Consider the following 13,040-nt stretch of genomic DNA (forward strand, 5'->3'; position numbering starts at 1 on the left):
TTTTATTCTATTAAAATGTATGTTGTCTGATTTAATTATATTGATTCTATGTCCTTAAACATTTTTATTATTGTTGCTGTTATGAGTAGTAGTGGTAGTATACACATGTGATAATGTAATAGTAAAAAGGTTTGAAAGTAATGACAGTGACAGTGCATCGACACGTCAAACGTGGAACACTTGAGTTATGGATCAGTGGGTGTAGCCAATAGTAGTGTCTGCAGAGGGCTAATCCTTAGAGTGGGCGGACTTTAGAGACTCAGGTCTGTCAAGGATCAAATCTGCTCTTCATCCGGGATTTGACACATCATAAGACAATTTTCTCTTCCTATATCCCTCCTCACACTTTCAAAGTAAGTTTGAATCAACTCCATTTCAATTATATTATCGTAACGTGATGTCGTAAACCAGCTGGATGAGCATTTACTAGCTCTGTTAGCGTGCTAGCGCTACCGTTAGCGCACTCGCTTCAGACCCCAACACCCACTCAAGCGTATTACTTGCTGCTTGTGGAGTCGTATTTGCCATTAACTCAGCGACTGAGTGAGTGACACCACTGAGTTAGTGAAACGCCATTATTTAGCCATACAAAGCTGAACTTAACCGTTTAGCCGCTGTTGTTGTGACAGAAAACGTCAGCGGTGACAGTGTGTTCACAGCAAACTGTCAGTAAAAAGGGCAGGGCGTGTGGTTTCATTGTGTTATTGTTACTCCTGTGTTTTCTTTTTCGTTTTCTAAAGTTAAAACGTCATATGAAAGCTCATTTGAATACATTAGCATGTGCTAGCTAACGCACATTCATGCTAACGAGGATAGCATATCCTGTCAGAAACTGTATTTTAGGAGTGTCATGTATTCTGTATTTCTATGTGGTTGTTGTTTTGATTTCCATTAGACCGTAAAAGAGTTGACGTGAAATGGTAGAAAAGTAGTTTGAAACATAGTTTACACATACTTGCTCTTGTCATGATTTATGAATGAACAGTTTGTCATCTTTTAAAAGGTGGGTCCCCATATAAAAAGACTGGGAAACACTTAAAGATAACCTGTGTGGCTTTAAGTATGTTAATAACAGAGTGATATTTATAGTTATTATAATGAGGTGCATTGAAACATAAGTGGCTTCTCTCAAATCTCAACTAACCATACATGTATATAAACAGCAACAAAATAAATAAAAAATGAATTGCCATAAATATTTTTGAAATTGTTGCAGTATTTGTACTCCTGTAGTCTGGGAGTCATTTGATGGAAGCCAGTTTTGATGGAAGCCAGTTTAACAACACTAATTATTATTTTCCATTTCAGCAGCTTGTTGCTAGGCCAACATGGCAGCTCAGTGTGTCACCAAGGTGGAGCTGACAGTGTCCTGTGACAATCTCCTGGACAAAGACATTGGCTCCAAATCAGACCCTCTTTGTGTCCTGTTAATGAGCAGCTCCAACTCTCAGTGGTATGAGGTCAGTGGAGGTTTTTTTCCTGACCAGAGGTCATGTTAGTGAGGTCTGACTAATTTTTCTCTCTTTACTGCACTTCTCTAACCCCAGCTCTGAGAAACTGTCATCATTTACGTTTTCCTAGGTGTGGCATTTGCATTACTCATTGTAAATCGTTAACCACCATATGGGAAAGTCCATGTGCAAAGCAGCAGTTACGTAATCTCCATCTCCATTCTCCGTTTCATTTGGGTCTGCTTGCCACTTTATATTACTCAACTTCGATTAAAGTAGCTTTTAATGAAAAACATATTGTTCAATCAATGGGTATTCAGTGTCATGTCGTCAACAGATAATCGGTTGACATACAATTAACTGCCAGTAGACTATAACTTCTGCTAACCCTATACAATAACCATTATTTAACTACTACAACTGCTATCTTATTAGTTGACGCAGGATCATGTCAACATATGATCAAATGCCAATGATCACAGAATTTGACTGACACAAAAATATCAAATATGGTGGTGTCTTGAGACTTTTGAACAGTATTCTATATTAATTTTACATTATAAACACGTCCCTTCACGTTTCATTTATTTTTTTGGAAGGTAAATGTGAAAATTCTGAATTTTCTTTCTAAGTTCTTCATAATATGAAGCTCTTTACACCTTAAACGTTACAGTGATGTTAATGTATCTGGTCTCACAAAACATTTTTTTCCCAATAGGTGGCACGCTCAGAGAAAGTCCAGAACTGCCTCAGTCCAAAGTTTGCCAAAAAGTTTGCCATCGACTACTACTTCGAAATAGTACAGAAACTCAAGTTTGGAATTTATGACATCGACAACAAGACAATTGACCTGAGTGATGATGACTTCCTGGGGCAACTGGAGTGTACCTTGGGCCAGGTAATGACTCACCAGTTACAAATGTGTGTGATTGTTTGGCTTTATAATCTGTTAATTGTTTCAGTTCCTTATCTACCCTAAGCAGTGGCAGGCCTGCGCAGCAGTGTAATTAGATGCCACTGTTTTGTCAAGTCAGACATGGATCATTAACATATCTGATAAACAGTCGCTGTGTAGCCTCTCTGTGAAATTTGACCTGAAATGTTCATTCTGCATGATTTTCACCTACATCAAGGAGGTTAATGTTAATTCTGAGATGTGTCTGCATGTTTAGCTGTGTTTCCATCATGGTGTGATTTGGTTTGGTGCAGTATGGTAGGTTTTGGAACGGTAAAGCCCTGGGGCAGGCTTGTGTTTTTGACTGAGAACAGTACCTTTTCTTGGCAGGCGGGGTGTGGGCTGTGCCCGATGGCTGCGTCAGCAAGTTATGTAGTGTGACATTGTTCCTCCCAACAACTCCTACTGCCTACTGAGCAGTATCACTCAAAAAAACTTTCTGAATGTAGGTTACGGCCTAAGTTAAATATTAGATTCTTTTAGACACAATTGTTAATCTTGCAAAGTAGGGGAAATGTTATAATTTTTCCTGCAAATATGTAGTAATGTTGTTAATGGTGCATGACCTGAAAGTTTTTTTTTTGTTGTTTAAACCTTTGTTTGTTTGTTTTTTAGGTTGTATCCAGTAAAAAACTGACACGGCCTCTCGTCTTGAAGAACAAGTCTCCTGCAGGAAAAGGCACCATCACTGTGAGTGGAGGAGAGTCATTTTGTGATCTTGCTTATATTTATTTATTTTTGCTCTGCTAATTATTTGATTGATTCTGTTCTCATGTAGATCAGTGCAGAAGAAATAAAAGATAACAGAGTGGTGAACTTTGAGGTGCAAGCAAGGAAATTAGACAACAAGGTAGGGGTTATTCTTTTTTATTCTTACATGCAGTCTGTCATTTTTAGGCATTCTGGTGTTTCTCACCTACTGCTGTGTTTTGCTGCAGGATTTATTTGGGAAGTCTGACCCTTACCTGGAATTCTACAAGCAGACGGCAAATTCATGGCAGCTGGCTCACAGGACAGAGGTAAACAAATGCATGTTTGTGTTGCTATCTGTCTGTTTAACCGCATTGTAGAGAAAGCTACTGTTGTGTGTAGGTATTGAAATCAGGTGTGTTGCTCAATTTTGAAACTATTCTGATAAATTAAATATTTATGATGATTAGTTAAATCTAAATAAATATTATGTGACAGTTTTTGCAATAAAATATTTCACCAAGTAATATGTTTACAAATGTAAGCATGATACTGCAAGTCTATCGGTGCGTCCCTGCACACTTAATGCTGTTGTTTTGCTTTTATGAGGGTTTTTTTCCTGTCTTGTCAGCAAACTTAGTTTTCCAAAGGGATGTTTAGCTTTACAGAGCACTGCACAATACCGTAAAAAAGTAGTGTTTCTTTATTTGCAGTGTCTCGGTCACAAATGGTTTATTTTTTTTCAACACTAGTTGAAATATTTGACAAAAACAATTTGGACAAACAATGACTTTCTTTTTCATGATTATCCATCACTCACTACTGTGTCATAAAATGACCATATGATGATTGGAGGTTTGTTACAGCACAGCATTTGTATTAGAGATTAGAATCTCTGCCCGAACCCGAACCGAGATTTACCGCCACCTTCCTCAGGCCCTCGTAATCGTGTTGGCCAATTATGTCATTTAAAAAAAAAAACATGATTATTATTAGCACTAAATAGCCATAATGTGGTATTCCACTGTTACGCTTAGGATGTAAAGGTTTACATTTTATTGAGCTAATAGTGTCAAATATCTGACTAAAATCATCACATTTGGAGTTTGTAGGCGTTCTACCAGGCCTCAACAATTAAACAGGTGAAATAGTTCATAGTTGAGATGATTTTGTTCCAGTTGTTTGTTATCTGAAGAAATTAGCTTTTCTTGCATTTTCTTTCTGTTGTTGCAGTTTCTTTTTACTTTCCTAATTTTGCAGAGAGGTGTTGGATTAGCAGTAATGTTTTTCCGTTGTTTTGGTGCCACTATGTCAAGGGTTGACCTTAGTTTACTGCTGAAAGTATCTACATGTGGAAGGTAAAAGGTCTTCAGTAGTGTCATGTAAAAGATTACTTTCCTGTTGCGTAATATCCTGTTGTGCAAACCACTAACGGTAATAAAAAAAAGGACACAGAAGTGAGGACACAACTTAGTCTTTTCCAAGATGGCTCCAAGATGGCTAAAGGTTTACAGTGCATCAAAAGTTCTCAGAGACATTGTCACTGTGATGGCAGATTAACGATGATAAATCTGTTGTCCACTGTTAACAACATGTGATTTAGTTTCCCTTTAAGAATCTGTACACGTTCCATGTTATTTTGTTCCCAATATAAAATAATCCTCATATGTATTTTGTCCTCAGGTGGTGAAGAACAACTTGAATCCAACATGGAGACCCTTTCGAATCCCCCTGCAGTCTCTGTGTGGAGCAGACATGGACAAACCCATAAAAGTACACATAAAATGTTTTTAATAATAACTACTTGCACAGCTGGATTGGCTGCTCTCACCTGCAACTGCTCTGATGTTAGTGTTTATTATATAATACAGCAATTTGAGGCTTTATTATTTGGTTTTCTGTTAAAGTGCTTGGATCTCCCTCTCAGACATGTGGAAACATACAAACGTATGGTGTCTTCAATACTAGTTTGATCATATATACTTTTTTTTCAACCTTCTGAAGCAAACATGTTATGAAGGAAGCTGTTTCCAACCATACAGAACAAGTGAGTTACCCAGAGTGCCACAGTGTTTGTCTTTTCTCATCTCGTCATCACGTAGTGGGTGAAATGTGTGACTGGGTTAGATGGTGAATAACACCAGATGCTACCTCAGCAGGGTGTCCAACCCTCCGAGTTAGTTTTCACCCAACTCAATTGTCTCTCATACAACGTGCAGCCACTCTTCTTTAAATGTACGCCAGCCAGTCAGTCAGTTCACTCAAATTACAAAACTTCCTTTTCACTTTTACTTTTACTATTTGGCTGGGCAGGTTGATAGACTCTATTTGTTTATGTGTTAAGATTAGGGTTGCAACGGGCTGGAAACTTTCCAGAAACTTTCCATGGGAACTTAACTTAACTTCGGAAATATTCAAAAAGAATTACCTGGAAATTTTGGATAATTTAAAGAGAAATAGAGTCATATACACTAAAAACATTGACTGTCTGTTGTGGGTGGAGCTAGACGGTACCATTTTATTCTGTTACCCCAAGGGAAGGGTACTGAAAAATTTAACTTTAGGGGCTGGTTATTTTGGTACTATTCCTAATGGAAAAGCAAAAAAAATATATACTGTACTTTACCAAACTGAACCACTCTGCCTGTGGTGGAGGAATAGCATTGACTTGCAACTGCATTTGCATCAAATCTGACTGGTTTAGCCAAGATTATGCTATGATTATTATTTACCAAATATATTCAAGCTCCCAACAGTTAATTCCCATAAATTCCATGGAAGGTTTCCACCCTAGTTAAGTTCCACTATTTACTACAAACTGTTTTCACAGAGACAATTTTTAAATGATTATTTTTTTGTGTGAACAGACTCAGACTTTCTCAGGGACATCTTCATGTTTTGTTTTTTACCTGTTTCCAGATCGAGTGTTACGATTATGACAACGACGGTTCTCACGATCTCATTGGAAGCTTTGAGACAACAATGACACGCCTCCAGGAAGCATCACATTCTTCTCCGGTATGCGAGTGTGTCGGTGTATTTATATTACATTACATGTCATTTAGCAGACGCTTTTATCCAAATAATAGCGGATAAAAGCTATGGGTAAAAGCCAGGGGCTGATTGTATTAAATGTTTCATTATGTAGTTAAAAACTGAAGGTCAGTAGATGTAAAGTAAATCTTAAATGTCTCCAAAGGGACAAACAGATTTACAATGGGCATATTATTTATTTAGCCTAATAGCAGTAGGCTCAAACCAAAGCATGTGTATATGAAATATTACTAAACAGTATTTTTTCAGTTGTCACATTAGACCCTGAGCCAGTATAAATGTGTACATGTGCTGATTATTTCTCCTCCACAAGACAGCTGATTAAAAACCAGCAAATGAAAGTGAAAGGACAACATGATACAAGAAGTTAGTTTCAAGTTGGCTATTTCACACATGGGCTTTTCAGGTCCAGCAGTGGTCTGCTTTCTACAAACTAGCTTTACGGTGGTCTGTATGAGGGAGGAGGGAAGCATTGCTCTTCTGCAAGACAATTAAGACAATTGATTTTGTTCCAAGGAATTTCTCCATACAAACAAAAACAAACTCCAGTACATGTGAGCTAGTGAGAGTAATGTGGAGTTCACAGCCTGTTGAATGGAGGAACAGCTGTGTACCGTCGGGTTACTCCTGGTTTTAAGTAATGCATCTGATTAGTTAATTTGTTGTATCATTAATCAGGCACTGACACAGACATCTGTGCTGTTGTGTTTCATCCTCAGGCGGAGTTTGACTGCATAAACAGTAAAAAGAAACAGAAGAAGAAAAGCTACAAAAACTCTGGGGTGGTGAGCGTGAAGCTGTGTCAGGTAAAGCATGGGATTCGCTTTGTTTCATCTGACACATATGATTCATCTTTGCACTCAAAATGATGCGTCTAGATTGAGATTACATAATACTCTTCCATGAAACATGTGTTGGTTGTTTTGCAGGTGGTGAAGGAGTATACATTCCTGGATTATATCATGGGAGGCTGCCAAATAAACTTCACCGTGAGCATGTATTATTTTATTTTCAATTCCACACTTGCATTTGTGTTCTTGAATGACTAATGATGCGTGCATTTTGCGGACAGGTGGCCATCGACTTCACAGGCTCCAACGGGGATCCCAAGTCCCCTCAGTCTCTGCATTACATTAGTCCTCAGGGCGTTAACGAATACCTTTCTGCTATCTGGTCTGTGGGTAATGTCATCCAGGACTACGACAGGTAGGTGCCTAATCTTATCTAGGCACTGTTTATAAATAACATAACCACTATACATTAGCTGATTAAAGATCAACCACCTCAAAGTACATATTTTATATCACAAAATCTGAATAGTTACCTCGATCTGCTCTCTATTTACACGCCGCTAAAAAATGTATTTGAAATTTCATGGAAATCAGTTCAACATTTTTGAGGAAATAAACAGAAAGTGTAAAATTTCTTGGCAGTATAATTAATTTTGTCTTCTCTGTGTAGTGACAAGATGTTTCCTGCTTTTGGCTTTGGAGCCCAGATTCCTCCCACTTGGCAGGTAAAAAGCATGTTAGACTACAGATGCATTCCAAAGTCATATAGTGGATTTGCACATCATCAAATGATATGTGATGGCATTTTACAGGTTTCCCACGAGTTTCCACTCAATTTCAACCCATCAAATCCATTTTGTACAGGTGTGTTTACAAATCACTGTGGTGTTGCTTTATTTTCATTACACATTTAGATGATATTAACTACTGTATATGAGTTTTTCCTCAGTGTGTGACGTGTTGATGCAAATCTGAGACGTACTGTGTGTGTTTTTGTGTGTGCAGGTGTTGAAGGGATCGTGGAGGCCTACAGGGTGTGTTTGCCACAGGTCAAACTCTACGGTCCCACCAACTTCTCCCCGATCATCAACCACGTGGCCTGCTTTGCTAAGCAAGCCCTACAACAGACCACTGCATCAGTGAGTGTTTGGCTTTTGAGCCATTGCCAAAAATTAGACAATGAGCTTTTGTTTACAGACTGTTACAGACTCTGTATAATAGGGTAACAAGAAGTTCTCCAGACATCAGACTACTTCTTTTTTTTCAGCCAGCAGTATTGCCCCCTGGTGGCTATTCAATAAATTGTTAGTTCCTTGTTAGACTCACCCTGCTGTCAGTATTACATCCACTTTTTATATAAGCTCCTTGGTTTTTATTTGATTATCCCTCTTAAAAGAGATTTTTAGGTGCAGGAAATGTAGCACCATAGTTGTATCCATGTCCTTAGGCACAAACAAATCCTCACAAGAAAAAACCTGTCATGGTTGATGAGGTGTAGATTTCTGAGTTGTATTATAAATAACAGACTTTTAAATTTTGATCCATATCATCAATTCAAGGGTAATATCACAGTGATGTTTCCAGGCTCATAGATTTAGATGAGATTAGATTTCTCTGCCCAGTAGTGAGACCTATTGAGCTGTGATACGGACAGGACAATCGCTTGATGCAAGAGCGACTCTGCAAACCTTTTGATTTAGGGTACGATTATTTTCAGAAAAGCATCAAATGCAGAAACAAGATAAACACCAAACAGGGATTTGTCTGAGAACCTTAAACAGTCATAACCAAAGTCCAGAAAACTGAATAATTGTGTTGTTTATTTCTCCTCCTCCTGAAGCAATACTTTGTTCTGCTCATCATCACTGACGGAGTGATCACTGACATGGACGAAACCCGCAACGCCATCGTCAACGCCTCTCGTCTGCCCATGTCCATCATCATCATCGGAGTAGGAGGGGCGGACTTCAGTGCCATGGAGTTCCTGGATGGAGACGACGGACGCCTGCGCTCTCTGTCTGGTGAGACAGCCACGCGCGACATCGTCCAGTTTGTGCCGTTCAGGCAGTTCCAAAATGTAAGTAACATTTTTTTTTCATCTGGAATATGGAAACATGAGTGCTGTGGGTTGTGTTTTCAGCGGGTTCATCTCAATAAGCTAAATCATTGCTATTTAAAAAAGCATGCACACTTTTTCCTCTAAGCATTTTCCTCAGATGTTTTCATTTTAACAGGCTTTGACATGACAAAGATGAAACCTAATAGAGTTGTAGTTGATGATGTGCTCTCGGCAGCACGTGAGCATGAGAACCACTCACTAATGTCAGAACTGACATTAAAATATAACTCAAATAAAAATACATTAACTCAGTAAACATATAATGTGAGTAAATATTACTGCATTGGATTTTTAAAAGAGGGTGCACAATCTGTTATAGAATGATAATAATCATAATACAGCCTATTGTATTATTAACATAAAGGCAATATTTAGGCTTCATGAAGTATGCATGTACAGTAGCCCTTCCCAAGTGGGAACCACTACTGGCATAAAAAAACACAACAAATAAGCCAGTCATCAGTTTATTACATACACCCAGCTAAAACTACTGCAGTCTCACACGAGAGTCCTGCAGTAAACCCCTTTCTTCATGAATATCCATGAGGTGGCCAAAATAATAGAACCAGATTTTTATTACAGAATGAAAATAGAATTAGTCGACCCCTAATCTTCAGGCCCTCACTTCAGTTGTCACTTAGCTTATTTGTGTGCCTTGTGTCTTCATCTCCTTTCAGGCACCCAGCCAGGCTCTTGCCCAAAGCGTATTGGCAGAGTTACCTCAGCAAGTGGCCTCCTTCTTCAGTTTATTCAAACTGAAGCCTCCCCAAGAGCCCAGTCCTTCATAGGGTACCCCAATTATTCCAGTCATTAACCCCACCGCCATCCTTGTCTTGACCCATATGAAATAATCTCCCTCACTCAGGCACTGCATTGACTCACCACCATCATGTAGTCAATGCCGTCCGCATTTTTCCCTTCTGACCTTTCCTTTAGCCTGCTCTATTTTAGATGTCTCATCAGCACAATATACTCAGACTGAGATCTAAGAAACAAGGGAAAACTCCTCTCTCTCTCTCAATCATGTGAACAAAGCACTCAGTGATATGAGTTTTTGTTATTTCACAAATTCAAATAACGTTGATATCTGCTGCCCAGAGAGCAACTCCTGCCAGAAAAAAGTGGCACTGTGACAAAGGCTGTGTCCACACTGTTAGGTTTTGATTTAAGTACAAACAGCAGATTGTCTACTATGTAGTTGGTTGCTTTGATACAGAGAATACTACTTAATGTGAAACTGTAATGCTGAAATGAAACACCATATTTTCAATATAGCAATTAAAAAAAATTACATTTAAATTCACCCTATTTTACTCAAAAAATGCCAGATACGACCTGACGGGCTCGGGTCGTATCCATGCTCTGTTTTACACTCATTACTGTGATAGTTGAGGTCTTACTTTATTTTATTTCATTATATTTGTACCTTAAAATTGTTCACTCACCTCTGAGCTTGAACTAAGAATCAAAGTGAAAGATAGAAATGACTGATAACATTGTCACTGAGCTCCATTGTGTTGTTTCTGGTGTATTTACGACTCACAGGTGATGCTGTCGTGAAAAAAGCCCCAACACAGCACTAGCAGTGGGAATATTGTTAATCCTCTTATTATAGCAGGTTCACTCGGGTTCAAAAACCTCAAGTATTTCTGCTTAGTGTTAAAGAGGCATTAGTCTCCACTCATGTAGAAAAAAAATGCAGCCTGAGAATTTCCAAAACCAAAACAGTTACAAATGTGTTTTTGCAACTAACACATACAAGTGTGGATGAAGCCAAAGTCATCACTGAAGAGTATGGAATTTTCCCTTGAACGCTTTTCATTTGCATGGCTTTCACCTTCTGATTCATGCATGCTTCATCTAATGAAATCACATATTGATACACAACACATACACAACACATTTTTTTATTTATTTTTCTATTGTTTGTCTCTTTAGGCTCCCAAAGAAGCACTGGCAAAGAGTGTGTTAGCAGAGGTCCCAGGTCAGCTGGTGGAATTTTTCAATATCATGAAGCTGAATCCGCCCGTCGCCAAAACTGCACAAAACCCTGCAGCGACTGTCTGACAGTTGCAAGGAGGAACCACAAACAGACCACTATCATCTCCTGCAGACTCAAATCTGATCCCAGCTTCATCTCATCACCCAGTTAAATGACCCCACCCACAAAACCTTATTCACTCATCACTTAAATGTCACCACCAGCTCACCTTCACATTCTCCACGCTTCATAAACACTCCACACTGTTCCCCAGTCAAGTGTCCCTATAGACGTAGCTGTTGTTATTTCTTTATATCCATGTATATTCATTTTAGCAGCTGCTCAGTGCCGCTAAATCTAAACAATATTCAGTCATTCCATTATGATTTTAACTGCATGAGTAGGGAATTGATAATATCTATAGAGTTAACTAAAACGGACACTTTATGCATATAATAATAATAGCAAAGTCGCCACTCAGGGTCATTAACACCCTGCTGTTTGTTCGTTTTTTTAATTCTTTATAAGAGCGTGCCATTTATTTTTTTGGGCCTGCTTTGATGGCTGCAGCATCCTTTTACATTGGTTCTGTAAAAGGCTATTACACTCTCTCTTTTTTTTAGTCATGTAACCCTGGTGTCAAGGTGCATAGATCTAAGGTCAGTGACCCTCTCATGTATGATGTTTACATCCTCAGTATGAGAGCTGCAGTGATGCTAGTAGTACAGTATATTTTTACATATGCCAAGAAGCTTTGTAGTCTAGAGTCTATACTTGTTGTCTTTGCACTTACCCATAATCACGTGAGCTAGGAAAAGTCTAGCATTTGCTGCCCTATCATGAGAGATCTTTAAATGTCCAGTGTGTAGAATTTAGGCATAATCCATCTATGGAAATGAAATATTTTATAGTCATTATAGGTGTCATTTTTATTATTCATTTATCACCTCAAACTAAAAAATGTTTGTGCATTACCACCACTTACTATGCAGGAGTGAGCAAAACAGTTTTCCTCACCTTTGGCCTCAGTCAGACCTGGTGTTAATGTCTGTCCTCAGTGAGGGGACAACCTTAAGTACAATTGCCATTAAAATGGGTCTCTTGTGACCACCCAGTAAAGAGAAAGAAAGAATAAAGATGAGAGACGCTGAGTGAATCAAAGCACTACTATAACATGAGACAAGATTGTAACCATCCGACAGTTGGTGTTAATATTGTGACAGTGGCTATAACTAAATTAACATAAGTCATGATAAGTGAAAAAATCCCTAAGACTGATTGTGTTCATGCAAGATCAGGTCTGAACAGGGACTTAGATGTACAAGTCCTTAACATTAAGCTAGGGTCAGGTCCTCTTTCACAAAGTCTGCCATGTTTAGACAGATAAACACTGACTCTCTCGTTGTAGTTTGCAACTTCACCCCTAGATGCCACTAAATCCTACACACTGGTCCTTTAAGTATTAGATGGAACTGGAAGCTCTCATTTTTTATCTCACTCTCATCATCCAAAATGTGTTTGTTTGTGTTTGCCACTGTCACCGACGTGTCTGGTGAGCAAAGACAACTTGGGTTAGCTTCCGGCCATTTACTTTTAATTTAGTCATGATTTAATCTCAGTTTATAAAGGACATCCAGTAACAGAGGTGATGATTCAGTGCTAATGTGGGACCTCCAAATTGTCATGGAGGATTCATTACAGGACTGTTGAATTAGCTGAGTTAATAAACTGACACCTGTATGTATATCAGTATTAACTTGCTCTCCCTGTAGGAAGTCAGTGCCATATTATTCCATCGTTATTTGTTAATATTTTTTTCTAAAATCTATAAAATGTCTATCTGAGGTTTCCTGTTGCTGAGAGCTGAAATGCTTCATGTACCTTTGTGTTAACATCCAAAGAGTGTATCAAGCTTGCAAATAAAACAGCTGCGATTCAACATAAACTCGACTTCACGCTTATTTAACAGTTATAAAGCAGTTCATCTGTGCTTTGGTCT

General features: G+C 38.5%; 1 protein-coding gene across 2 annotated transcripts; it reads left to right on the forward strand.

Moving 5' to 3' along the window:
• The first annotated feature begins 212 nt into the window (after nucleotides 1-212).
• Nucleotides 213-12,986, forward strand: LOC131471449 (copine-3-like). Of its 2 annotated transcripts, none has more exons than XM_058648010.1 (16): nucleotides 213-353; nucleotides 1,309-1,460; nucleotides 2,170-2,349; nucleotides 3,022-3,096; nucleotides 3,185-3,256; nucleotides 3,345-3,425; nucleotides 4,780-4,869; nucleotides 6,016-6,114; nucleotides 6,870-6,956; nucleotides 7,080-7,139; nucleotides 7,223-7,356; nucleotides 7,612-7,666; nucleotides 7,754-7,805; nucleotides 7,947-8,080; nucleotides 8,782-9,018; nucleotides 10,999-12,986. In XM_058648010.1, exons 2-16 carry the CDS (start codon nucleotides 1,329-1,331, stop codon nucleotides 11,125-11,127), a joined length of 1,617 nt encoding a protein of 538 aa, XP_058503993.1. In that variant the 5' UTR covers nucleotides 213-353; nucleotides 1,309-1,328; the 3' UTR covers nucleotides 11,128-12,986. The 2 variants fall into 2 exon arrangements, with proteins under 2 accessions (XP_058503993.1, XP_058503999.1); XM_058648016.1 differs by lacking the exon at nucleotides 10,999-12,986 and adding an exon at nucleotides 9,738-9,849.
• The last annotated feature ends 54 nt before the right edge of the window (nucleotides 12,987-13,040 follow it).

Source organism: Solea solea, chromosome 1, assembly GCF_958295425.1.
Source record: "Solea solea chromosome 1, fSolSol10.1, whole genome shotgun sequence".
NCBI classification, from domain to species: Eukaryota; Metazoa; Chordata; class Actinopteri; order Pleuronectiformes; family Soleidae; genus Solea; species Solea solea.

Coding starts and splice junctions, on each gene's coding strand:
- LOC131471449 (XM_058648010.1), top strand. CDS start 1,329: ATGGCAGCTCAGTGTGTCACCAAGGTGGAGCTGACAGTGTCCTGTGAC. Junction 3,097..3,184: donor CAGGAAAAGGCACCATCACT/GTGAGTGGAGGA, acceptor GTTCTCATGTAG/ATCAGTGCAGAAGAAATAAA. Junction 3,426..4,779: donor AGCTGGCTCACAGGACAGAG/GTAAACAAATGC, acceptor TTTTGTCCTCAG/GTGGTGAAGAACAACTTGAA.